General features: G+C 47.8%; 1 protein-coding gene across 4 annotated transcripts in view; it reads left to right on the top strand.

Moving 5' to 3' along the window:
• Positions 1-27,483, top strand: part of ABCA1 (ATP binding cassette subfamily A member 1) — a 140,216-nt gene that overhangs the window by 77,011 nt on the left and 35,722 nt on the right. For 3 of the 4 annotated variants that reach the window (XM_060101130.1, XM_060101128.1, XM_060101129.1), the window contains exons 8-23: positions 1,862-1,954; positions 7,317-7,557; positions 9,597-9,736; positions 10,100-10,216; positions 13,891-14,088; positions 14,831-15,036; positions 15,622-15,798; positions 17,561-17,783; positions 19,456-19,677; positions 20,688-20,892; positions 22,225-22,338; positions 23,551-23,722; positions 24,769-24,900; positions 25,780-25,922; positions 26,149-26,286; positions 27,153-27,373. In XM_060101130.1, coding sequence (XP_059957113.1) covers positions 1,862-1,954; positions 7,317-7,557; positions 9,597-9,736; positions 10,100-10,216; positions 13,891-14,088; positions 14,831-15,036; positions 15,622-15,798; positions 17,561-17,783; positions 19,456-19,677; positions 20,688-20,892; positions 22,225-22,338; positions 23,551-23,722; positions 24,769-24,900; positions 25,780-25,922; positions 26,149-26,286; positions 27,153-27,373 — 2,742 coding nt within the window. The other variant, XM_060101131.1, reaches the window with a different exon arrangement.

Below are 27,483 nucleotides of genomic sequence, written 5' to 3'. Positions count from 1 at the left end.
CTGTTTTGGTAGTAAACTTTGGAGGAAGGGAAGAGAAAGGCAAGGATGGAATTGTTTATAATGATAAGGATCAGCAGTGTGCCAGGCACCGTGCAGGGACTTGCACATGGCCTCTGGTTTAATGTTTTGAAGGCGCTGTGACACGTGCACATTATCGTTTATTCTGCTGTGGAGTTGAGGAAGTGGAGGCATGGGGAGTTGAAGCCACTTGCCCAGGGTTCTGTGGTCACTCCGGGTCACCCTAGAGTGATACGAATCTTATTTCAATGCAGACTTGAAAAAGAAATGCATTAACTACCACATTTTAAGTTTTAAATGTTTACATTAATGTAATTTAGCATTTTTTGTTTTGCTGTGCAATCCTGAACATGTATCCTCTTGTGAGCCTCATGGTGAGCACAGAAACAGTTTTTACCTCCTGTGTCTTCCAATTAAGACCTCTCGTTATATAAAAAGTTTTCCTTACCAAGGTCTCTGTAGGTTCAACTTTTAGTGTGGTAGCCTTCGGGTGTAATGTGAACCTGAAGAGAGAAAGAAAAAGCAAACAAAAATTCCCCCACCTGTTTTCGCTTATAATTACTTCATGGAAGGAATGATCATTAACACATCCTGCTAGTTGTGTCACAGAGACCTACCTGAGTGTAGCATTTCACGGAAAGCATGGGCCCATCAGAGGGCTGGGAGTGTGGGAAGGTTGGTCTCTGGCGAGTGAGCCATTCTAGAAGAGCTCATGAATCAGGCTGGATGAAATCTTCCAGAGAACCTAGTAGACAGATTTTATCAGAAATGTACATTTGGGATTATGCTAGGATATTATGATGAGATCATGATACTAACTTAGCCTTCTGCATTTGGAGTTCTTTTTAAAGGGAAACATCCCAGGCTGCTGTTTCCCAGAGATAATGATGAGCTCCATCTACTTTCAGCCATCTTCCATGCAGGCTGCCTTATGATTTCACAGCAATCTTTGATATATGACAAATATCAAAATGGTTCAGCCTTCTCTAGATTTCTGAGGGTCTGATATTGAATAAAATGATGCCCATAGAAGCAACAAGGAAAGATGGGTTTTTCCCTGGAGACTTTTTCCCCCTATTTGACAAATAGGAGTGATGAAACTGACCCTGTGTCTTTTTTTCTTTGGAAGCCTGAAAACTCAGAAGCAGTTCTGGCCTCAGAGCCTGTGCATCATTGCTCTATTTCTTCTCTAGCTTAGGCTTTCTGCCCTAACCTAGCTTTTCCTTGGGCCTCAGTTATTTGCTTATATTTGCCATGCAGCTAGGCGGCATATTACGATTTGACTCAAACTAGACATAAAAACAAGTATTTTTAAATTATTTAAAATTAACTTTAATATATTAAAAATAAGTTAATTTCCAGTGTTAGAAACAGTGCTGACTTGAGTGGAATGAAAGAGAATTCCTTCTTTCCATGCTTTTGGCAACTTTGTACTGTCTTCATTTTTTGTGAGCCATCACACACATTTCTCAAGGCCATTCCTATGTTGTCTTTCTTGCAGAATCATAGACAGAGTTGGGAATTTATGGTCAACTTTGCATTGGACACACACACACACACACACACACAAGATATTTTTATCTCTTGCATATCAACTAGTTTAAAATACACATTTCTATACCCTTTAAAAGCATCCATCAAAGAATTAGTAATTCTTATCTGAGATGAACAACCTGCAAACATACAGTTAGAATAATTTTAGTGTCTTATTTTGATTAGGAGTGGGTTTCTTGTGTTTTAAACTCAAGATTGTGAATAGTTTTAATTAACTTGTTTATTTTTAAATACAGATTTCAGGTTTACATTGACCTTAGAAACAAAGTATTTTTTTTTCTCATTGCAGACAGAACTAAACTCCACATCTCCCTTCCCCAGCAAGGAGCTGGCTGAAGCCACAAAAGCTTTGCTGGATAGCCTTGGGATTGTGGCTCAAGAGGTAAGTCATTTCTTTTCAGCCCCAGAAGGCATATCATCCACTATCACTTTTTTCCACCCTGAGTTTGGCTCAGAGGGTCTTTTTGATTTGAATATCATAGGAACTGTAAAATCAGCTTTATATCCGTGATCTTAAAATTACCTGATTTGATCTCCTTACTTTAGAGATGAGGAAACCAAGACTCATAGATGTCTCAAGGTTAATTAGCTAGGGGCTGAAGGCCTGATATCTAGCCTAGAACTTTCTCTCATACTTACTCTTGGCCCCTAGTTAGTGACCCATTTGTAAAGAGGATGATTCCTCCTCATCCTTTGTGTACTGTATTTGTCTTACCAGCAACTTCTCCGTATTTATTTATCTTTTAAAATAAATTTATGTATTTATTTGTGGCTGAGTTGGGTCTTCGTTGCTGTGTGCGGGCTTTCTCTAGTTGCAGTGAGCAGGGGCTACTCTCCATTGCAGTGCGTGGGCTTCTCATTGCGGTGGCTTCTCTTGTTGCGGAGCATGGGCTCCCCATTGCAGTGGCTTCTCTTGTTGCGGAGCACAGACTGTAGGCATGCGGGCCTCAGCAATTGTGGCTTGCGGGCTCTAGAGCGCAGGCTCAATAGTTGTGGCTCACGGGCTCAGTTGCTCTGTGGCATGTGGGATGTTCCCGGACCAGGGCTCAATCCCATGTCCCCCGCAGGACTCTCAACCACTGTGCTATCAGGGAAGCCCATCCTTATTTCTTTTTCAGAAGCAAAGCAAGACAGTCTTTTTACCAAAACATTTGTTTGCTACCTGAAGGGAAGAACATGGTACCCCTAATTCAGATCTTTCCCTTATAAATATATGGGCCCTCAGTTCAACTATGGGAATGTAGTCTCCTGATAAAAGTTGAGTTTACCTTTCGGGTCCACATGTTTACAAGCGTATTAGAATAACCTTTGTCACAGGATCAGGGGGCCTAACTTACAAAAAGCAATTAACCATTCCTCTGCCTCCCAGTCAGCATGTGCTCACATTTCTGACACCCAGCCTTGTTTCACATTAGACTTGGAAAGGGGGAACCATTTGGAGCCAGGTGTGTAAAGAGCTAAGCTTGAGGGATGGTGGTCAGAAACCATGCAGGCCTTAATGTTTAAGACACTGGGTAGGAATAATTCATGGTGAAATTCTCTCAGACTTGGTCCAGTCTTATTATGAGTTGCTTCTCTAAGTCATTTTTTGGGGTTTGTATCATTTTCTTCAAATATCAAAGCTCACTTATGTCTCCTAAGAGTAAAGGCTTGCATGGTCACCATGGGAAATGCAGAACGTTTGGAAAATACAGAAAACACCGAGATTCAACACTGTTGATTTATTAGTGTTTTACTTTTGGGTCTGTTCTGTTTTTCAATTCTGCTCATGTGTGTCTGACTGGAGAGGCCTGGCTTTTGGGTCCCTTTCAGGAGGAGAAGCCCTGTTCCAGGCTGCCATCTGTTCTTCTGGTTATGTGACCGCTCTGTAGGTGGAGAAGCTGGGTCTCCCAGGGTTCTTCCAGGAGGCAGAATGAGAAACAGAACCTGCCCTGCAAGTCATTTCTCCTGGGCCCCGTTAGCTGACACTGATATGCCCCGTACTACTCTGAGGTCCCTGCCAGCCTTAGAGAAAGCAAAACAGGGACTCTAACATGGAAGGCTGCCTCTAAACTCACGGTCTGGTTGCAGCTGTTTCCTCTTACGTCACTGGCCTGCCTTTTGTCTGGGATAAAAAGAAAAATTGAAAGCATGTGATGCTTCTATTACTCATGTGGTAGAACCTCTCCAACTGAACAATATACATTTTTCCTGGCAGCTGCTTCCTTGTGCCCTGCTTGTTCCCTCGTCCTGGACAGCAAGGGCCACCTGTTCCTCTCAATGGAACACTAAGTCAAGTCACTTTTGCCACGAGTGACTCATTGTCTAACTTGCCGTTTCTCTGGGACAAATGGGAGAAGATAAGTAAATAAGTGCACTTGTTGATCTGCTCCATGTTTGGAAAGAAGGTTGGTTGTTTGACCAAAGCACAACCCTTAAAAGGAAAAGGAAAAGGGAGCTAAGCTGCCCTGGTTCATGCAGTTTCACCCAATTTCCCTGTGTAATCCACATGACAGATGTGAGTGGGTCCTCCTGTGCCCATTTTACAGGTGACACTGAGGCTCAGAAAAGCTAGACAACTTGCCCACAGTCACCTAGTAAGTTAATTGGCAAAACTGGGATTCGAACCCAGGACCGTTGGCCTCGAAAGCCCATGTTCTTGCTACTTAAGCCCTCTTTTTGTCTGAACCCTGATGGTAACTGGAATAAATAAAATAATAGATAAATAAATAGATAATAAATAAATAAATAAATAAATAGAATAAAAAGGAGACTCTTCAAAGAAAGAAAATATGGATTAACAGGGCTGGCAGTTGGCTGGGAATGGGGACTTCTGGAGCCAGATGAGTGAGAACGGACATGAGCTTCACATCTGGGTGACGGGAAGGTGAGCCTGGGGAGGCAGGGCAGGAAACAGTGTCTCCGTTATCTGCCCAGCACCCACCAGGTGCCTGCCACAGCCGGGTGCTGGGGACTCAGCAGCGAGCGCACTAACTTCCCTGTTCTCGTGGGACTGACATGGGGCGAGAGACAGAAATAAGCAGGTCTGTATATCATGTGACAGCAGGGATGCCTGCCATGAAGAAAAATAAAGCCGGGTAAGAGGCTGGAGGGCAATGAGGTGGTGTTTTAAAGGGGGCTGACTTGTGAAGTCCTCTCTGGTCAGGTGACATCTAAGCCTGAAGGGAGTGACACTAGGGCCTCCACTCCAAGCAGGAGGAACCGTAAATCCAAAGACACTGATGTAGGGCATGATGAAGAGATGTATGTAAAGACCAGGGAGAAGCTGGGACAAAGTGAGAGAGAGGCATGGACTTATATACACTACCAAACGTAAACTAGATAGCTAGTGGGAAGCAGCCACATAGCACAGGGAGATCAGCTTGGTGCTTTGTGTCCACCTAGAGGGGTGGGATAGGGAGGTGGGGAGAGAGATGCAAGAGGGAGGGGATATGGGGTTATATGTCTATGTATAGACGATTCACTTTGTTATACAGCAGAAACTAACACACCATTGTAAAGTAATTATACTCCAGTAAAGATGTTAAAAAAATAAAATAAAATAAAGACCAGGGAGGAGCCCAGCCGTGGCCAGAGCAAAGAGAGCAAGTGAGAGGGGAGTCAGAGGTAAGGTCACAGCAGGAGTTGAGTGCCGTGCAGGGCTGCCAAGGCTGGGTTTACACTGAGTAAGATGGGAGGCCAGTGGAGGGTCCGGAGCAGGGGCACCTGGTGTGACCTAGAGGATGAGGGTCGTTTATGGTTCGGCTGTTAGGCTAGGAGACTGTGATGGGGGTGAGGGCAGGAGGAGGCCATTGCTGCGGATTGAGAAAGTGAGTCAGCGGTTCTTCACTCCACAGATGACGATCAGACGCCACCTTCTGTGGGCTGGAGGGTGAGCGGCCCCCTTCCCTGTGAGGGGGAGCGCTTCACGGAGGAGGTGTGGAGTGGGATTTGAGGTGTAGAAGAACGAGTAAGAGTTTGCCCCTGAGACAGGTTCCGGGAAGAGCCCAGAGCTTGGAATAACTCAGTCATTTCTGGTGCTTCTGTCCAAAGATGTGCTGGCTTTAGGTGGGGAGCAATTTGTCCTTTTGATTGGGGGATGGTGGTGGTGAGAAAGAGAAGTGAGTGGCTCTTGCTGTCGTTTAAAAATCTCTAGGGGGCTTCCCTGGTGGCGCAGTGGTTGAGAGTCCGCCTGCCAATGCAGGGGACACGGGTTCATGTCCCGGTCCGGGAGGATCCCACATGCCGCGGAGCGGCTGGGCCCGTGAGCCATGACCACTGAGCCTGCGCGTCTGGAGCCTGTGCTCTGCAACGGGAGAGGCCACAACAGTGAGAGGCCCACGTACCACAAAAAAAAAAAAAAAAAAATCTCTAGGGCTGTTGCACCCACCAACGAAAGGAGAGGTGGTCTGACTACCTCTCCCCTCCCCGTCTGTATACCTCATACAGGTGTTGAGAAAATAAAGTCAGGAAAAGCGGGCCGCCTAACTGTGTTCTCCCGGTGTTAGGTGCTCCCTCTGGAGGGAGGCATCTTTGTGACCTCTGCCCGCCTCTGGGGCGCCTGGTTCCCCTTGCAGGCAGGAGGCAAAGGCGGGCTCTGTGGCGCCCAGGACCTTGTCACTCACTGGAGCCAGCAGGCTCTGTGAGATGGAAAACTGGGCCCTCGGAGTCCGAACCTACTCCACCCCCGGGGCAAGTGCAGGGTTCCTCAGGCACTCCCCTCTGCTCACCACGCCTCAGCCCTCCAGGCGGTGAGGACATGTAGTGACATGTCAAGGAATGTAGGGTTTTTTTAATGATTTATTGTGAAATGCGTGGAAATACAAAGTGCTCTATAAATATTGAGTTATAAGAGCCACTGGGCCAAGAAGTCCGCATGGCGCTGGAGTACGTTGGTGTGTGAGACAAAGAGCTGGTCACGTCGTGTGAGTCCCAGACTCAGCACCCCGCTGCCTGGGGCATCTGGGTCTTCTGGCAGTGACTGTTCGGTGTTGGGCCCTCTCTGTCTGGGATGTCAGATATCGTGTGATTTTCTCCTCGCCACACTGTTTTAGCTTCACCATCTTGATGGGAATTTGGGCCCTCAGAGAAGTGACTTTCCGAAGGCTGTGAGCTAATGAGAGACATAAGTGGGATTCAAACTCGGTCCCCCACCGTTCGGTCCCCCACCGTGCGCTCTTTCCATTGCCCGACACTCAGCCGAGATGAGGATGGGACTTCACACACAGCACCTCTTCTGCCTGGGGGCAGAGGGCCCCTCAGTTTCCTCACTGAAGTTTGAGGTGTTTTAGAAATGAGGCAGTGACCGAGGGTGTGAGCGGTTCCTGATGTACGCCTATGAACACACAGTCGTTCAAAGAAGGCATCCTCTTCTGTGAAGTCAGTGATCATCCAAATGAGATAAAGCCCATCACCAGGGGCTCCCCTGACTGCTAAGTGGTGCTTCTCAGTCTCTAATAATGTGTCTAGGAGTCACCCGGGCACCGCGTGAAAACGCAGATTTGAACTGTAGATAGATAGACCAGAATCTGCACCTCAACGGCCTCTCTGGTCACGCTGATGCCACTGGTCCCTGGACCACAGAGGAGTAGCAAGGCTCTGGCAATCCCATCACAGAGCGATGCCCCTCTGAGAGGCGACACCAGACGAGATATGTTCTGGGCTGAGGCTTTGGTGAGGTCAAGACATTAACCTGTTCATTCCTCTTCTGTGTCTTCAACCCGCCCTGCTCTTCCCTCTGCTCTTCCTCCTGATCTGCCCACCAGCTCTTCAGCATGAGAAGCTGGACTGACATGCGGCAGGAGGTGATGTTTCTGACCAACGCCAACAGCTCCAGCTCCCCCACCCAGATCTACCAGGCCGTGTCCCGCATCGTCTGCGGCCATCCCGAGGGTGGGGGCCTGAAGATCAAGTCCCTGAACTGGTATGAGGACAACAACTACAAAGCCCTCTTTGGAAGCAACGGCACTGAGGACGACGCTGGCACCTTCTATGACAACTCTACCAGTGAGTCACCTTCTATGACAACTCTACCAGTGAGTGTCTGTGCCGACCCAAGCCCTGGGCCCGGCCCGCCTCGGTTCCAGGCTCAGCCCCGCCTCCCCTGTGGCACCTGCTTCCTCGTGCTTATCCTCACCCTACATAGCAGCGGTGGGTGTGTATTTACCTGTCTGTTTGCCCCCCAGACTGAGCTCCTAGAGGAGGGAATCTTCTCCTAATCAGTGAACTGTCCCCGCTTGTGTGAACGGGGCCTGGCACATCCCTGGCATACAGTGTGTTTATCAAGTGAATGGATGACTGAAAGCCAGTCTCCTCAGTTTTCTGGGGGTTGTCGGAGGGTGGTTCCCAAAGTGATCAAGTATCTTCTCCTTCTTCTCCTCCTCTCCTTTGCCCCTCCCCTCTCCCCTCGCTCTCCTTGAGGTATGCTTTACAATACTTAACAATAACAACAGCAATACTAAAAGATAACATTTAGGGAACATTTCCTATGTACTACGCATTTTATTTAACTTATCTCATTTAACCCTTACAATAACCCTGCGAGGAAGGTTTTATAACCCCACATTTTATAGGCTCAGAGAGTTTCAGTGACTTGGTCAAAGCCACACCATAGTTAATCGGCAAGAGCCAGGATTAAGCCAGATCTGCCTGGCTCCATGCTTTTTTTCAGTAAACCACGTGGCCTCCAAAATACCTGTTCATGGTGGTGTGTGTGTGCCATCAGACTGGGACATGTGATCTGCTGTTTGTGGTTCTTAGCTGCAAGGTGACATTGAAGAACCTTGTAACTCCATATTTGTTTCCCACACTCGGGCAGTTTTGTGGGCATGTGTGTCCTGTGCCTGGTGGCAGCCAGGAGCCAGTGTTACAGTTTTAGACAAGGGCATCGTTTTCATTGAAAATATGATGCAAGTGAGCCTTTCTCCATTTCTAACTGCAGGTGTGCCTTTCAGACACTGAGTGAGGTGGCTTTTTGTGCGTTATTGTGACACAAGAACCTTTTATTCTTGTCTGGAGTGAAGCACTCCAGACATGGCAGGTTACTTTGTGAGCCTGAAGGGAAGGGAACTGTAGGCAGTTTTCTGAAATGCCATCCCCTCTGCTCCCTCACTTTGTGAGTCAACCCAAGGGAATCTTCATTTTCACAACAGATATAACTGTGAGAAAATCCTCTTTAAAAAAAAATTGTTTGTAGCATGTAGAGGATACTTAGTATCTAAAAGAACCCAGAATGAAGTTTTTTTTTTTTTTTTTTTTTGCGGTACGCGGGCCTCTCACTGCTGTGGCCTCTCCCGTTGCGGAGCACAGGCTCTGGACGCACAGGCTCAGCGGCCATGGCTCACGGGCCCAGCCACTCAGCGGCACGTGGTATCTTCCCGGACCGGGGCACGAACCCATGTCCCTTGCATTGGCAGGCGGACTCTCAACCACTGTGCCACCAGGGAAGCCCCAGAATGAAAATTTTTTAAAAATCAGGAATCCTCCTGGATAATCAAACCCTACTGTCTGTTATAAATTTGGATTTTTCAGTTTGGGATGTTTATTACATTTATTACATATACTTGTGATAAGACCTATTAATTAAAGGGACATTTAAAATTTCTGCTTGAAAACTAAAGTCTGAGTTCAGCTCTTTGTTTCCAATAAAAACAAAGTGGTGAGGACTGGTGCAAGCTATCTAGAGTTATAAATCTAGAGTTATAAAGGATTGTGCATAATAAAAAACAGTCTTCCATATTGTCTCAGTTGTGAGTTATCCATCATCAGTGTTACAATGAGCTATGATTATTTATCAAGTATTGTTCTAGGGGCTCCACAGATAGCATCTCAGTTAATCCTCTCTGCATCTCTGCCAAGTAGATGTCATTAACTTTATTTTTACAGAGTAGCCAACTGAGGCTTAGACAAGTGATGTTGTTACATAGCCATTAAGTGGCAGAGCTGAGATTTGAACCCATGACTGACCAGCTGGCTCCAAAGCTCTTGTTAGTTCCTACAAGTACATGAGCATGCATACAAATATTTGCCTTTCATCCTCTTCATAGCTCCTTATTGCAATGATTTGATGAAGAATCTGGAGTCCAGTCCTCTTTCCCGCATCATATGGAAAGCTCTCAAGCCCCTGCTTGTTGGGAAGATCCTGTATACACCTGACACTCCAGTCACAAGGCAGGTTATGGCTGAGGTAAGCTGCCTGGGCCCAAGAGGCGCTCTACAGAATCCTCCTAGAATTATGGACAAAATATAAAGGTGGCTTCAGATGGCGTGTGTTGAGTATACTCATGGCTCTTCTGGGATTTCCAGAGTGAGAACCTCCAGTTTGACTCAGGCCCAAGCTGACTGTTGAGGGCCAGCTCTCTCTCTTGGGTATTTGAATCACTGCTGCAGGCAGACACTTCTTGGGAATGGGAAGGACTGGAAAAGGGCTTCTGTGATGGAACATCTTTGCAGGGAGCAGCTGAGTTCTCATGTCTCTACCTCCCTCTCTCTCTTTTTTTTTTTCTTTTTTTTTTTTTTTTGCTGCCCTTGGCTCCCCGTTTGATTCCAGGTGAATAAGACCTTCCAGGAACTGGCTGTGTTTCATGATCTGGAAGGCATGTGGCAAGAGCTCAGCCCCAAGATCTGGACCTTCATGGAGAGCAGCCCAGAAATGGACCTTGTCCGGGTGAGTGTCCCTCTGATTACCGTGTACCTGATTGATGCTCTTTACTTTCCCAGAAGTCACTGAGATGAGGATTCTTTACATTGAACCAGTGCAGGCGTACTGAGCATCGCTCAAGCCACAGGCCCATCACTTGGCAGAGCTACAGGTGACGGTGCACAAATCACACCATTTCATGCACATCAGTATCAATGCATCTGATAGTCAAAATCAGATTTCCAAGAAACCTAGGGCTGGTATTTGGAGCAAGAGTTTGGTGATTACAGGACCTTGATTATTTTCATTTCTGACTCTAGAGCCACAGCATCTTACTTAGCCCTACTATGTCCTAGTGGGTCTCGGACAGAGGTGTATGTGAGCAAAGGTCTGGTCTGACCTGAGATACTCATTCCCCGAGGCACCGTGTGAGTGTAGAGCTGCTGCATGGAGGGGAATTGCACTTAGTGCTTCAGAACCACTTGAAAAGGGATAAATGCTCTAGAGACAATTGGATTCAAAAGCAGAGGAGTCTGAGCAAGAATGGAATGTCTCCTTTGCCTGAGCCTGAGTGCCATTTAATTGCATCATCCTGCCTTGGGCTGAGTCAGAGAATCATTAGACTATTTCCTCTCTCCATGGTGAGAGAGGCCTCTTCCTTTTTTTCCTGCTGCTATTAAGAAGCACGAATGGATTTTGCCAGGTTTCTTTTCTTGACACCTCATTGATGGGAGGGGCAGCTAGGTATTAGAGGAGGTATCTACCCTGAGAGGTGCTCTCCCAGGCTGAGGACTGTCCCTTGATGCCCTGGGAGGGACGATACGCAGGTGGTCTTCCAATGAGGGGAAAGCTGGAGTCATCTTTGTTGCGCTAGTCTTGCAATTTAATTCTTAAATTGGGAGCCTTTAAAAACCAAGGGACTTTAGTCAGAAAAACATGAACAATAATTTGTATGGATTGACTGAATACTTCTGACTAATAATGATAAAAACAACTTATGCCCTTCAAGGATGGATCTCTGTTGGACTCCAGTCTCTCCTCCAAAAGGGATTCAAGTGGTCCAGCCACAGACAGTGCCATAGACTTAGGTGTGGTCTCAGGTGTCTTCTTCTTGGTCCTCTCCTTAGAATGTACATTTCTACTTGTTGGACTTCTCTCCTTCTGCGTCTCAGAGGATGGTGAGGGTCCCTGTTGAAGGAACTCCATGAGTTTTAGTCTGTAGGCAGATAGATGCTTCCCCTACTCTTAAATAGAGGGTTTGGTTTGGATGCTCCAGCAGCTCACAGGCTCTCAGTTCTTCTGGGACAAGGCGCTTGCCAACATGGCCGTGGCATTCATTAGGAATCCTGCTGGAGAACACAGGATGTGTGACAGGAAATGGAGGAGCTGTGGCTGGGGAGAAAAGCATGGCATGTGGTTTGGAGAGCCTTGGGCGTGAAGCCAAGGACCTTTACTTTAAGCTCTGGAGCACCATGAAAAGGTGCTAGGCAAGGGGAGCTATTACTCTGGTTTGACAGGTAGATTGAAGAGGGGAAAGGTGGAAGGCAGAGTCCAGGGCGGAGGCTCTCCAAGTAGCTGGCCAAGGCATTGGCTGGAGGCAAAGCCTGGTGACTGCTTGATTGTGGAGGGGTGAAAGAGAGGGCAGCTTCAGGATGATTCTTGATTTCTAGCTGGTGGACGGTGGGGATGTCCAACAGGCCAGTGGGTATTGGGGCCTGGAGTGTAGGGGGCTGGTTAGGCTGAGACACCAAATGGGGACTCATCAGCCTGTGGGCGGAAGTCGAAGGAGCCTCCTCCAGCTGCTTTCTCTTCTCTACTGTTCACCCCACAAGCTTGGGCCACTCAGTCCTCTGTACCCCCTGCAGTCTTGTGTCTGGTACACAAGGCAATGCTTGAGACTTCTGCGTCTGTTGGGGTAGCTCTTTCTTTTTTTTTTTTTAAATTTTTTTAGCTTTATTGAGGTGTAATTGACAAATTAAAAGTGTATGTATTTAAGGTGTACAGCTTGGTGTTTTGATACATGTATGCATTGTGAAATGACCTCCATAATGGAGGTGAGTAACACGTCCCTCACTTCACACAGTTACCTCTCAGCAAGTGTCAAGTATACAGGACAGTATCATTAACTATAGTTACCACACTGTACATTAGGGCCTCAGAACTCTTTGTACTGCAAAACTGAAACTTCATACCCTTTGACCTCCCTGTTTCCCCCAGCCCCCGGCAGCTACCATTCTACTCTGTGGTAGCTCTTATCTTCTGCTGTCTCTGGCTCTGTCTATACCCGTCGCATCACCCCACATATCTGGAGGCGCTTCTCCATTGAGTCATGTAACCCACCGATATTAAACTGTTCTCCTTTCTGAGCTGCTGTTTGTCTCCTTCATCCCAAGCCTCTGCTTTCTCCCTGGCCACTGCTCCTGAGGGGGATCTTTGGTCTCCCGGCCCCTCTCGTGCCCTAGAACAGCCGTGTGATCAGTGATCTCACTGGGCATGTCACTCCAGCCTTGCTGCCCTCCTTGGCCATATTGCTGAGAGGCCATATTGCTGAGAAGCCACACTGGCCAGGGAGGGCCTCACCCCAAATGCCACGTGTCTTCACTCAGGTCTTATTTGCTCAGTTCAAGTCCCAAATAAGTCATTTCAGAATCACTAACCCATACCCCTGTGAACCTTTGTGAGGTACAGTTTTATACCTATTTTGTTAACAAAAACACATATCTTAACTGATGACAGTATAAATTGTTATTCCCTATAGGAAAACAATTTGGAATGAAAATTGTAAGAGCCATAAAAAATGTGCTATCCTGTGTATCTGCATTTCACACACCCTCAGGGATGTATCCCATACAGAAATAATTTTAAAGAAAGAAGTCACCATATGAGAGAGAATGTTATTGCTATAATAATTGTTATTGTGAGAAATTAGACTAAATGCTGTGGTATGGGAATAGTTAATGAAATTATAGTTTATATACTCTATAAAAACTATTATGCTCCCATTGTAATAATAAATATAAAGCCACATGGGGAAAAAACTTACATGTTAGTAGAAATAAGACTGATTTTAAAAATAGCAGAGTTTGGCCCCTTAGGGATTCCATTTCAGTAGAGCCAGAGCTTCATGTACATTCTCAAAGGTGTGAAAGGAGTTGCAGCTGATTCTCCTTTCCATGAGCTGAGGTTGAAACAGACCCATTTTTCTGGCAGCACATCTGTGCAGGCCTCTGCCCTGGTCCTCTGCACCTGCTGGTTGAGCACCAGATTGGTTTTCCTTCTCTTCCATGTTGACCCACGTGGAGAGCCAGCCAGCTAGGGAATAAGAAATGGAAGACAGGCCTCCTTTGCATCATGACCCATGCATCCTGCAACTGGAAAAGATCATATTGGTTTAACAGCAGAATTCTTTTCCCAAACTAAACAGCAAAAGTAGGTGTGTCTTAATTCAATCTAGAGATTAGGGTCTTTATGAGGAGTCATCAGCCTGGGTCTCAAAAGAGGAAGAAGATATAATGCAGTGGGAAGGTGCAGTAGAATCCGAGAGCCCAGTATTCTCACCTGTAAAATGGGTTACCTATCTCACAGTTTTCTATGGAGATTTTAAAGAAAGACAATGTATGTGAAAAGGTTTTGTAAACCATATAGTGCTCATCAAAACTTAGTTGGTGTTTACTACTTGTACTTTGTCATTGGAATGGCAGACGCTATTGGACAGCAGAGGCAATGACCACTTTTGGGAACAGCGATTGGAAGGCTTAGATTGGACAGCCAAAGATATCGTGGCATTTCTGGCCCAGCACCCAGAGGAAGTGCAGTCCACTAATGGCTCTGTGTACACCTGGAGAGAAGCCTTCAATGAGACCAACCAGGCAATCCAGACCATCTCTCGCTTCATGGAGGTGAGGAACTGTTCTGCGGACCACTTAGAAAAGGCTTTGGCTTCTTTCTCTGAGATGGTGCAATAAGGTTTGGATTGGAGTAAAGTTTAGAAATAATGTGTCATCTTATTTACAGTAGTATCCCTCCACCTAACACAGGGTGTAATGTACAAAAAGGTACTCAATGAATGTTAGTTAAATGACTGAATGAGTAAATCAACAGACCTAACCTCTAGCTTTATTCTATCTGACTCAAGAATGTCTCTATCCATCGTTTTCTAGGTTTTCCTGTGTTTTGATATCCCAATACCTAATGGCAACAAAGCATTCCCTTAAAAAAGCATTACTTACGAAACTTATCTAAAACCTAATAGGACCGATTACACTTTAAAAATTGAGTTCTAAAAATGATGTGACTTAATAGGGACAAATGAAAGGTTTTTTTGTTCTGTTTGTTTAGTTGTTATGAGTCAAAATTAACTAAGAAAACAGAAGCGAAAATGAGGTTTAAACCCCTTTCCCTCCACAAAAATCAGTATAGGTAACTTACCTCTAAATACTTCCAACATTTCCCTTAAATTGCAGTTAAAAACCAAAACAACCCATTTTCAATTGAGTATTGGAGAATGACTTGAGAGAGGAGTAGAGAGTGAGGATAAAAAAAGTCATGCACTTAGCGCTTCTCTCTTAGCATGGATTCTGCCTTAGCCACCACTTGTTTTCCTGGCCATCGGCGTTCTCATGATGGTTGTTCTTCCTTCAGTGTGTGAACCTGAACAAGCTGGAACCAGTGGCAACAGAGGTTCTGCTCATCAACAAGTCCATGGAGCTACTGGATGAGCGGAAGTTCTGGGCTGGGATCGTGTTCACTGGAATTGCTCCTGGCAGCGTTGAGCTGCCCCATCACGTCAAGTACAAGATCCGGATGGATATCGACAATGTGGAGAGGACGAATAAGATCAAGGATGGGTAAGTTGAATCCCCCCATCATACCAGCCAGTCTTGGGAAAGTCAAGAGCAGCTAATGTGAGTGGAGGTACTTCATTTTAACTAATAATTTGGTAAAAATTTCCAACAAAGTATAACTCAAATTGGTGGCATGATTTTGGTGTAACTGGCTCATTCATTGTGGAGACAACTATTTCAAAGGTCTTAAGATATTATTATCTTTTGGTTCAGCATTTCCATTCAAGGGAATTAGTCCTGAGGAATTAAATCAACAGGAAAAAAAGACATTAGGTTCTCTGTGCTAGCACTATCCCTTTCTATAAAAGGGAGCAAATAAGCAAGATAAAAGGGAATGGTTAAGTAAATTTTGGCCCATCTACTTGTTGCAATGTTAGGGAGCTAATGGAGGGGGGTGAAAACCCAAACCAGCAAGTGGTTTGCTCATTCTGATTATATTTAAAAACATGTGTACGTGTCAGCTGAGACCAGAAAGTAAGACACAGAAATAAGAAAAGTGGCTCCGTAATGGTGGTAGGATTGTGGGTGACTGAATTTTTTTATTGTATGGTTCTAAGGAATGCTTGATCGCCTGTGGTTTGATTTAAGGTACTGGGACCCCGGTCCTCGGGCTGACCCCTTTGAGGACATGCGGTACGTCTGGGGGGGCTTCGCGTACTTGCAGGATGTGGTGGAGCAGGCAATCATCCGGGTGCTGACGGGCACAGAGAAGAAAACTGGCATCTACATGCAGCAGATGCCTTACCCCTGTTACGTTGATGACATGTAAGTTACCAGCGAGCCACCACCTTTGCTTAACTGGTTAACACTGTCCCCAGGTGGTGTGTACACACACACACACGTCAAGGGAGGAAACAGAATGATTATATTTATTTTATATGTGTATTGACACGGGTCAAAAAATTGGTTAAAACAAGATTGCAGCTACTGCAAAAAAAAAAATGTTTTTGAAATTCTGTGCAAATTTCAGGAAATAAGGTGCCAGATGTAGGTAGCTGACAGTTTGAGCCCCATCACCAGTAATCCTCACTCCTTTCTAGTCCATGGTTACCAGAACTTTTATTTTTCTATACTCTATCCTTTCAGTCAAAATCAGCCCAATCTGCAAGTTTAAAATGTGTCATGACGAGCACATGCCAAACACATCCACACATCCTCACATCCTCACGTCCCCCAGACACAGAGGCACAGCGTTCTAGACCTATACAAGCAGACTTTGTGTCAGTTTTTCTTCTTCCTCTCTATAAGTGGTAAACCACATTTTCAAACAATGCAAATAAAACCGAACAAGGCCTTTTTATCTTAGACATTTTAGATAATCTTTTTTTTTTTTTTTTTTTGCTGTACGCGGGCCTCTCACTGCTGTGGCCTCTCCCGTTGCGGAGCACAGGCTCCGGACACACAGGCTCTGCGGCCATGGCTCGCGGGCCCAGCCGCTCCGCGGCATGTGGGATCTTCCGGGATCGGGGCACGAACCCGTGTCCCCTGCATCGGCAGGCGGACTCTCAACCACTGCGCCACCAGGGAAGCCCTAGATAATCTTTTAGTGCTTAGTCACTGTGCTGCCAGGTTCTCACTGTGGGGACTGTGCCTTTGGAGCCAGTGATTTCTTGTGAGAGAGAGAGAATAGGCAGAGGTGTAGTTATTGCAAGCATCTGAAATATGTCATGTCTCTTCTGAATTCTGGAAACTCTCTTATTCTCTGTTGTGTGAGGGAGAGTGTGTATGTAGAGATCAGAGTGCAGAAGGAGCAGGGTTCCTCTCCTTGTATTTCTCCCTGCTTTGCATTGAACAACCCATTTCCTTGCAAAGCTCACTCTAGCTCTTCTAGGTCACCTGGATTTATCTTGTTTTTCACCTTCAGAAAGATTAGCCAGTATTTTCCAAAGGAAGACTTTTCCAAAGACCCCCTAAACCAAGATTTACTCTAGAAAGGATATATTAAGATGGGAACACGATGAGAGGTCAGAGGCATTCAGAGCCTTTGCCTGTTGTCACGTAGCCAGTAAGTGCATAAGTGGTAAAGCTGGGACTTGAACCTTGAGTTTCAGAGTCCAGATTCTGTGTTCCTTCTACTTCACTGCATTTCCTGTTCTACTTTGGAAATCTGAAATATTACTGACAAGAGCTGCCTGAAGTGTATTTCTGCACCATCTGTCGTTAACAGTTATGCAAGGCAAGCTGATAGTGAGGTGACCTTGAAGATGTTGAACTTTCATGACAGAATGAGTCAGTTTTTTGGTTTTGTTGGGTTTGTGTTAGTACTTTAAAATCACCCCCATTTAGCTTAGTGACATCTGAGAGCTATCTGGTTACTAAAGCCAGCCCTCAAAGAAGTTTTCTTTGGCATCACTTTGTTAGTAGTTTCATCACTGCGTTACCCCACTCACGAAGCGTAACTGTCAGGGTGCACAGGTCTGCCCGTCTCGGGTGCAGTACTGGTGCTTTCTCTTGCACGCAGACCCAGAGGTGTTGGCCCAGGAGCCTGACTTACACTCACCTTTACTCCTCCCCGCCGCCCTTCCAGCTTCCTGCGGGTCATGAGCCGGTCAATGCCCCTCTTCATGACGTTGGCCTGGATTTACTCTGTGGCTGTGATCATCAAGGGCATCGTGTACGAGAAGGAGGCGCGGCTGAAGGAGACCATGCGCATCATGGGCCTAGACAACAGCATCCTCTGGTTCAGCTGGTTCATCAGCAGCCTCATCCCCCTGCTCGTGAGCGCCGGCCTGCTGGTGGTCATCCTGAAAGTAAGGCTGCCTCACCGGTCCCTCCCTGCCCGCCGTGGGCTATGTGAGCAGAAGAAAGGCACGGATTCTTTGGAAGGGAAGGGGTCATATGTGCTGTTCCCTGCAATTCCCTCATTTTATAGTTGAGGAAGGGGAGACTGAGAGAAGGGCAGCAACTTGTCCAGCGTCAACCCAGCTGGTTAGCAGCTAAGCAGGACTGAACCTAGGGGTCTTGTGTCCCAGGTGAGCACAAGCGTAACTACGCCATGCTGTAGGCAATGGTTCATGGCAGCATCTGAGAGTTACTCATTTTCCTAGATGTATTAGGTGGTAATTCTGCCAGAATTTCTAAAAACCATACTCAGAAGCATAGCATATTGTTGCACGTTAGGTTTCTCTGGAAGCAGAGGCTGAGGCAGAGTTTGGGTATGGGTATTTCTTAGGGATCCACACCTCTAGAAGGGATGGGGAGGATACAGGATTGAGCAGAGGGAGGAGTTGAACTGTGACGCATGGCCAACCCCCCGGGCACTCTTCCCGCGGAGCTGAAACATCCAGCCCTTTAGGTTACCCCAAGGCCTCCCTCCCTGACACCCCATAGACCCAGGCCCTTCAATTAGTCATTGGAAGGGTATGCCCCAGGGCCAGGCAGCTGTCGGCAGCTGGGACAAACCTAGAGGGGTTGACACCTGAGGCTGTCTGCTGACAGCCAGGCAACAAGTCCTTCCTTGAAGGGGACTCTGTACAGTGCAGTTCTGTGTCCACCCCTTACGTTAATAGGTTTAAATGCCATTTTTTTCCACAATCGTTTCATTTAAGGATGCATTGTTTAAAAAAATAAATGTTTTTAAAAGCGGAGGGGTACAAAGGGAAAGGAAGTAACATTTAATTTAATACCAGCTACTATTCATTACAAATGAGCACTTACTGATTGCCAAGCACTGTGTAAAGCACATACGTGTGCTGTCTTGTGATATCCTCACTAAATAACCCATTTAACATACAAGGAAATGAGGCCAAGGAAGGTTAAGGACTTCACTGGGGTCACCCGACACTGTGGCAGAGCAGTTCTTGCTCAAGTCAAGCCCCCCTCACGCTCTGATGTCTGACTGCCAGGGCTGAGCTATGTGGCTGGGGTGGAGGTCCTGTGGCTGGTGGGTGAGAGCCACTCTGTGACAGCTGAGTGCTGGTGGGTCCTGCTGAAATAGAACCAACTGCTAGAGAGACACTTGAAGAGTCCACAGAGTTTGGATGATTGTGGGGATCCAGAATCCATAGCAGGTTCTCATGGGGGATGTTAAGATGGCCTGACCATTTTCCATGGCTTTCGGAGGGAGAAGCCATGTGGGATGTTTTCTCCCACAATTCTTTCTTGGTGCCAAGAGTCCTAGTCCTTATAGAAGAAGGAGAATCCAGATGATACTATTTCTTGGAAAAACAAAGAATAAAATTGTCTGTTGAGATGAACCTTGGTGAATATCAAGCCTGGACTTTGTTTTGTTTCTGGCTCTACCATGACTTTGATGTGTGGTCTTGGGCTAGTCATTTCCCTTCAGTAGATTTCAGTTCACTCATCAGAAAAATGAACAGCACTGTTCCTCTGTATTGTCTTTAAGATGAGCAGGAATAAGCCCTGGCTGCTTCCCATAGATCATTGCTTATTGACAGTCTTATTGGGTCTCTTCCTTCCCAGTTAGGAAACCTGCTGCCCTACAGCGACCCCAGTGTGGTGTTTATCTTTCTGTCCGTGTTCGCCGTGGTGACCATCCTGCAGTGCTTTCTGATCAGCACGCTCTTCTCCAGAGCCAACCTGGCGGCAGCCTGTGGAGGCATCATTTACTTCATGCTGTACCTGCCCTACGTCCTGTGCGTGGCGTGGCAAGACTACGTGGGCTTCACACTCAAGATCTTTGCGGTGAGTAACTCTGGCCCTTATGCAGTAGCTGCAGTCACAGCCGCACCTGTTATTTCACTTCTGCTTTATAGTCCAAGCTGAGAACAAAAGATAGGAGATTCTCTTTCCAACGGGACTTGAACCTCAGTTCTGGATTCTATGCTCCTTGAAGGCAGGGACTGTGTCTCATTCAATTGTTTATTTTTAGTCCTCTGAGTGAACACTGGTTGAATTGAATCAAATGGTATTTTTTAGGGAGCCAGACTGCGCTGCATGCGGTCAGTGGCACTGGGGAATGCCTTTAGACAATAGAGGCCAGCTCTACCTTTTGTCTCCCAGCTCTGTTGGCCATGTTAAGCTCGCCACAAAGTCACAGCCACAGATAGAACTGAAAGCTCTTGAGATCAGAGATGGCTCCTTCTGGACTCTTGTCTCCCTCGTGTCCAGTATGGGGTTTCACTTGAGTAATATTTTCTGAATTTCAAGACTGAGGAGCAGGTGCTCCATCTCCCTGCAAATCCCGGACTTCACTCCCCTCCCTTGTACAGAGGAGGAGAGGCCTTTGAGGGTGTGCAAGTCCTTATAAGACTGAGTTGTCCTGAGTTTTTTGCAGGATGCTCTAGGTGCCTCTGTCTGGACCCGTTAGACATCAGCAGCCCCAGACAGGCTCCTATGACACTGAGCCATCACTGGCCGAGCAGGGAGCTTGAGAGGACCGTGTGTGTGTGTAAAAGGTACAGGATTGCTGAGCCCTTGAGGCATCTTTGGAAGCATAGAATTCTAAAAGTTTTACATTCCATCATACATGCATTTCTGAAATGTGTGAGCATAATGAGTGCTTATAAATAGAATCACCTTATATCCTGCCAGGGAGCCCACTCCCCTAAAGGGACTCTGTAGATAAATATTTCCATATCTTGCAATTGATCCATTTGGCAAATTCACCTTTCTCCAGGTGACGTTTACATTAGCAGTGGTAGGAAAATGAGAAACAAGGAGATGGATGAGTGACTTCTGCATCTTTCTCACAGAGCCTGCTGTCTCCTGTGGCTTTTGGGTTTGGCTGTGAGTACTTTGCCCTTTTTGAGGAGCAGGGCATTGGGGTGCAATGGGACAACCTTTTTGAGAGCCCCGTGGAGGAAGATGGCTTCAACCTCACCACCTCGGTCTCCATGATGCTCTTTGACACCTTCCTCTACGGGGTGATGACGTGGTACACCGAGGCTGTGTTTCCAGGTACACTGAGCTTCCACACTGCTTTAGACATCAGCCAGGGAAATGAAATTTCTAGCTGTAGTGCTTTCCTTCCTTTGTGCTGGAATTTCTGCAGGGCCTGGGTCTCCTTGGAAGGTGGTTAGGGCTTTAGACCTATGGCAAACACATAGTCTCCAAGGAGAAGCAGTTGATGTTAAATGTACAGTTCTTAGTACTGACATAGCTCGTTTCTTTTTTTTTTTTTTTGCGGTACGCGGGCCTCTCACTGTTGTGGCCTCTCCCGTTGCGGAGCACAGGCTCCGGACGCGCAGGCTCAGCGGCCATGGCTCACGGGCCCAGCCGCTCCGCGGCATGTGGGATCCTCCCGGACCAGGGCACGAACCCGTGTCCCCTGCATCAGCAGGCGGACTCTCAACCACTGTGCCACCAGGGAAGCCCTAGCTCTTGTTTCTTGAGCACTGTGTGCCAGGCACTGTGCAAAGTGTTTTATATACTTTGGTTCATTTAATCCTCAGAAGACTACTCTGAGGGAGTTACTGTTCTAGCCAGTTTTTGCAAATAAGAGAACTATGACCCAAAGAAGTTAAACAACTTGCCTGTGGCCACAAAGCTGGTAAGAGTAGGTGCTTGGAGGTGAACCCAGGTGGGTCACACTGGGTCGGCCAGCCCAGGAGAGTCCTCCCAATGCTGACCCAGGTCTCTAATTCTGTATCCCCTGAATTACACCAGCAAAGGTTCTGCTTCCTGAGTACAGCTTGCGAATAATAAGATACACTGGCTCTCAGCCCTTGCCTGTGCTTTAATCGAATTATTATTCATAAAAATTCATTTTTATACTTCCCTTAATAAATCTCCTTGACCAAGACCTGCCTTGGATACATTTTCATAGAAGATCAAATTCTGAGAGAGTGAAGTTTAACTCTTTCTGGTTTCACCTACTGATTTTTCTCTAAGGCAGTGTATGTGAAATGTTTTTTACGTACCCTACCTGAACTTCCCACATTGGATATGCAACTTTGTATCATACAGATCTGGGTTCAAATTCTGGGTCCTCCACTTTACTGGCTGAGTGATCTTGAGTAGGCTACTTATCCCTCAGTTTCTTCATCTCTAAAGTGGGGATGATACCTGCCTTGTGGGGTTGCTGGAAAGATTCAGAGAAGTGCAAGATGTTTGTCATACACAGGAGATCTCAGCAAATGTTAGTGCCTCTCCTCCCCCACCTCCAGTCCATTTTGTCCTGTCTCCAAAGGCTGTGTCAAGGAGAGAGTCAAGGAGGCTATGTCTGGCTGGGACACCTCGGGGATGCTGGGGCGTTGCTGAGCTTTGTTTACACCTGTGCTTTGCTTTCAGGCCAATATGGAATCCCCAGGCCCTGGTATTTCCCTTGTACTAAGTCCTACTGGTTTGGCGAGGAAAGCAATGAGAAGAGCCAGCCTGGTTTCAGCCAAAAGGGAACATCAGAAAGTAAGTTCTGCTGACCCGCCCTCCCCTTAACTGCAGTGCTGCTGCCCCTGCTGGCTGTGGGGGGCAAGGGGTGGCTCTCGGCCTGGAGAGCCTAAAACCACCTTAGGGGTGGAGAAAGCCCCTGAAGTGACCCTTTCCAAATCCTCCCATGCATTTGTGTCCAGTGCTGTTGACTTACCGGGGAGTCACTATCTGGGTTTCTAAGGGGCATTTCCTTTGTTCTCTTGGCTTCTAAATAAAGTGGCTCTTGATCTCTGCCTTCACCTCCGCCCACCCCATCCCCCCAAACACATATACACATTCTTTTCATACTATCCTGACAGCTAGAAAGAAGAGGTAAAGACAGCCGTGGTTATGGAGCCATAACCTTTCTGCCTGCCTTGTCCTGATGACAGACTCACGAGCCTGTGCAGGCTGACACCAAGTGGCTGCCACAGAGCTCGTTCTGTGCTTCTTAATGTTCTCACCCTGCATTACCCAGAGCGCACATCCTCTCCTGGCTTCTGACTGTAGGTAGTGATGCTCACAGTTCAGCAAAGGCTCTGCCTTCTGGGCTTGTTTGCTCAAGTTCTTGGAGGGGAACTCTTTTTTTTTTTTTTTTTTTTTGTGGTATGTGGGCCTCTCACTGTTGTGGCCTCTCCCGCTGCGGAGCACAGGCTCCGGACGCGCAGGCTCAGCGGCCATGGCTCACGGGCCCAGCCGCTCCGCGGCATGTGGGATCTTCCCAGACTGGGGCACGAACCCGTGTCCCCTGCATTGGCAGGAGGACTCTCAACTACTGCGCCACCAGGGAAGCCCTGACGAGGGGAACTCTTTGTGTTCAGTATAGCTTCCTAAGTCGTTCATAAGTCGCTCCCCTGCTGATCTCTTCTGTGCCCTTCCCCCAGTTGCCAGTGGTGCAGTATGATGTTCCTTAGCATAGCTCACGAGTTTCCTTACCACCCTCCCTTGCCCGCTGTGCCAGCTGCTTCTCCTGCTGTTCCTTCTCTTCTTCCCCAGCCTCCTCTCTGCACCTTTATCACTGTATTCCCATCACCAACACTAGTGCCCAGATAGGCCCTAGATAAATATTTGTTGCCTGTCTGCCTGAGAAACCAGAAATAGCCGTGGAGAGAGGACACTTGTAAAAGTGCAAGCACCGCCCCCTGAGTCTTGACACTCCACTCGTCAGTGTCTTCTGTGGGCTCATTTCCATCCTGTGTCTTCTCACAGTCTGCATGGAGGAGGAACCCACCCACCTGAAGCTGGGCGTGTCCATTCAGAACCTGATGAAGGTTTACCGAGATGGCATGAAGGTGGCAGTTGATGGCCTGGCCTTGAATTTCTATGAGGGCCAGATCACCTCCTTCCTGGGCCACAATGGAGCTGGGAAGACCACCACCATGTAAGAAGAGGGTGTGGCTTTCTCAGAATCAGCCACAGGAAGCTTCTGTCCTACAGTTAGAAATTCATACCTAAGAACACTGCCTTGGTTACCGGGCCGAGGGCAGAGCATATGAGGAATTGATGAATGTAAAAATATTATCTAATCACGAGAGTGCTTTCCAAATGCTGGTTTTTCTCTAGATATTATTTCTTCAGGTTAAAATAGGCTGGGGGCCTTTAGATGACCTTTCCCCTTCGGTTCTCAGAATTCTGCAGTGTTTTTGGAACCTAAGACTGTGACAAGTCTGAGAAAGGGTCTCCTTTGGAGTTGGTTTGGTCAGAACTGTGAGGCAAGAATGTGGGAAGAAAGCTTGGCTCTACTGGTGGGAGGAAGTGATTTCCAGGAACTCTGTCTCTAAGCAGATGTGAGCAACAGCTGGGCAGCTGGTTGGCTGTATGATTGCCTTCTCTGGGGCCTATAAGGACCTTATAATGGACAGCTTCAGAAGGGAGCACAGGCTATAAACACACCAGAGTTACCTCAGTGGCTTTCAGTGAGGTCCATCAGCCATTGCAGAGGGCATTTTGGTGGGGGAGGAGGTAATCTCTTCCTCCTGTTTTTCTTTTATATATTTTTAACACACAAAATCAATATATTATGAACATTGCAGAAACTCTTTAAAAGGTGCACAAAAATCCTAACTGCCAAACACACAAATTACTTTTATCTTTGAATCATTTGTTCTGCTTTGTCCCTTTTACTTGGACATGATTTTAAGCATAAAAAGTATATATGCTTTAAAGTGTACTTCCCATTGTAAATTGGAATCTTCATTTAAAAAATGCTTGTGCTGAAACTGCCATTTCCAACACATAGGCCCACTCCTAGCTGTTCAATGAAGCAGAGACTCCTTCGCTGTGTCGGGGTCTGCTGGAGTCCATTAGGAAGGAAAGGGGCTGGAGGGTTGCTGCCTCTGCCGTCTGCCCGGACGCTGCAGCCTGGAGTGGAGCTTCAGGGCAGGAGGGCCAATGCTGACTCCTGTACCTTAACGTTTTTGTCCTTAGGTCGATCCTGACCGGGTTGTTCCCTCCCACCTCGGGCACTGCCTACATCCTGGGGAAAGACATTCGCTCCGAGATGAGCACCATCCGGCAGAACCTGGGGGTCTGTCCCCAGCATAACGTGCTGTTTGACATGTGAGTACCAGCACACCCTCTTTGGAGGTGTGTCATGAGTCACGGGTAGAGTGAGGCTTCAGCCTTTTACCACCTTTGGGGGTAGCAGGCCTCACCTTCCTGGATGTGTTGAGACCAGGTCGTCCTTTGACGTTGGAAAAGTAAGAGAATTGTGGGGTGGGGGATGTTATATCAGTCCAGCTGGTGGATGGAGGCCTGGGAAACGGTGCTCTCCGTTCCTGTCCTTCTGGAGTAAGGACATCCTCTCTCCCCGCACACCCTCCCTGAGACCACCACAGTTCTCACCTGGCAGTACCTCAGGGCCCTTGATACATGGGTCCCATGTTTCCTGCTCAGAACTTTTGCCCCCGTTCAGCCTGCCCATCACCAAGCAGGGAGCTGCCATGGTGAGCAGAGAGAGACATGAGCTCTGTGACCTTGGGCGAGGGCATCCCCCTTCTGGGCCCCAGTTTCCTCTCATCTACAGTGAGCAGCCCGGGCTTGTGTCCTCCACAGGGGCCCCCCCTTCTCTCAGGGCTGAAGTCCTTCGAGGTTCAGGAGGGCTGCTCCAGGCTAAGGCCGAGGCAGCTTCTTGGTTGGTGGGGCCTTGGGGAGGGCGCCCTTTGAGGACCTGCCACTGCCTGATGCGCGGGGGCCAGGCCAGCGGGGAATCGGGTGGACGTGACCTGTCGCCTTGCTGCTTTGGCTTCTCAAGTAGCTCATGTGACTGCTCACTGCTGTTCTACCTTGAATCCTTCCTGGAGATTATTTTTCAGAAATTGATAAAGTTAGAAAAAAAAAAGTGGAGAAAGAAAAATGTGCCTGTCGTGTTCTGGGGGAGGAGGCACTGTGTTCTGTGTGTCCTGGGGGCCCGGAGCCGACCTGCCCCTCTGTCCCCAGGCTGACTGTTGAAGAGCACATCTGGTTTTACGCCCGCCTGAAAGGGCTCTCGGAGAAGCACGTGAAAGCAGACATGGAGCAGATGGCCCTGGATGTTGGTTTGCCGCCAAGCAAACTGAAAAGCAAAACAAGTCAGCTGTCAGGTGAGACCCAGAGCTGCCTTCCTCCTCCAGCGCACCCCCCCGCCCCCGACTACACACACACAAGAAATACAGCTACTGCTGTGTCCCCGGCTTCCTGGGGGAGTGGGAGGGTGGGTCAGAAATGTGTTCCGGGCTTGTCCCCAGGTGGGCACCTCCATCCCTCTTTTGCCACCTCTGCTGTCACTCACTGGGGCTGGCCCTGGATCCTGTCTCCTCTCTCCCATAGGTGGAATGCAGAGGAAGCTGTCTGTGGCCTTGGCCTTTGTTGGGGGATCCAAGGTTGTCATTCTGGATGAGCCCACAGCTGGCGTGGACCCGTACTCCCGCAGGGGAATATGGGAGCTGCTGCTGAAATATCGACATGGTAACTGATGTGTATTTACTCTGCCTTCTGGGCTGGGAGGGGGAGGGAGGGAGGAAAGGAGGGAGAGAGGGAGGGAGGGCCTCTGGAAGAGTATCTCGTGGCTGTTCCTGCTAGAGCAACAGAATTGCTTTCCAGGAAAACGTGGAGCTGAGCTCTGAGCTCCGCCCTGGTGTGCAAGTGGGAGGCCTGGTTTCCAAGACCCTTCAAGTTTACACTTCATTCCCTAGGGGCCTGCAAGGAGAAGAGAAATGGGGATAAAGGGCATCCTCTGTGGGCCCCCAGGGCTCCCTCCAGCCTAGAACTCTCACACGTATAGTATAATTATGGTCTCCTATAGGCTGAGATTCCCAAGAGCTGAGGCTGTGTTGTCCTTCATCTCTGGCCCCACGTGGTGCACTAAACTTGTGTGCTGACAGAGTGGATGAATACATGAATGCATGGGAGAGGTGCAGTCAGCTTAGAGGGGTAGAAGGTATGCAAGGTGGTACAGTACGAGGGGCACGGGTTTGAAGTCAGCTCAAGCTGGCTCGAGACCTTGGAAAAGTCATTTAACTTGCCTCAGCTTCTTTATCTATAATGGTGGGAGTGCCCACCTTATGGAGGATAAAGTTAAATGAGAATGCGCCTAGACCACGTAGCACACTGCTGGTATGTAGCAAGTTCCCAAATAAACATTCCCATCCTTCATTCTGTGAGGGTGCAGCAGCCGTCCTCACAGCACTGCCGTCCTGGGGCTCATGAGCACACAGGCCTCGGGGTCTTTATCCCAGGCTTTCCCCTGCTCGTATTTCTGTAGTTCTGGCCACTGCAATGAGCGAGGACAGCAGGCCTCACCTGTGCCTCGTCCCTGTGTTTGTTCCCGGCAGGCCGCACCATTATTCTCTCCACACACCACATGGATGAAGCGGACATCCTGGGGGACAGGATTGCCATCATTTCCCATGGGAAGCTGTGCTGCGTGGGCTCCTCCCTGTTCCTGAAGAACCAGCTGGGGACAGGTTACTACCTGACCCTGGTCAAGAAGGACGTGGAGTCCTCCCTCAGCTCGTGCAGAAATAGCAGTAGCACTGTGTCGTACCTGAAAAAGGTGAGTTGCAGCCTCATTGCTGGGCTGGTGCCGGGTCCGGGGAGTCGGGACTCATTGGCTGTGAGTGGCTTGTCCACATCTGCCCCATTCTGCCACCTTGACGCCACCAT

The sequence above is a fragment of the Mesoplodon densirostris genome, chromosome 6, assembly GCF_025265405.1.
Source record: "Mesoplodon densirostris isolate mMesDen1 chromosome 6, mMesDen1 primary haplotype, whole genome shotgun sequence".
In the NCBI taxonomy this organism is placed as follows: Eukaryota; Metazoa; Chordata; class Mammalia; order Artiodactyla; family Ziphiidae; genus Mesoplodon; species Mesoplodon densirostris.
Note: the sequence above shows the minus strand (reverse complement) of the source record. Positions and strands in the feature narration are given on the sequence as shown.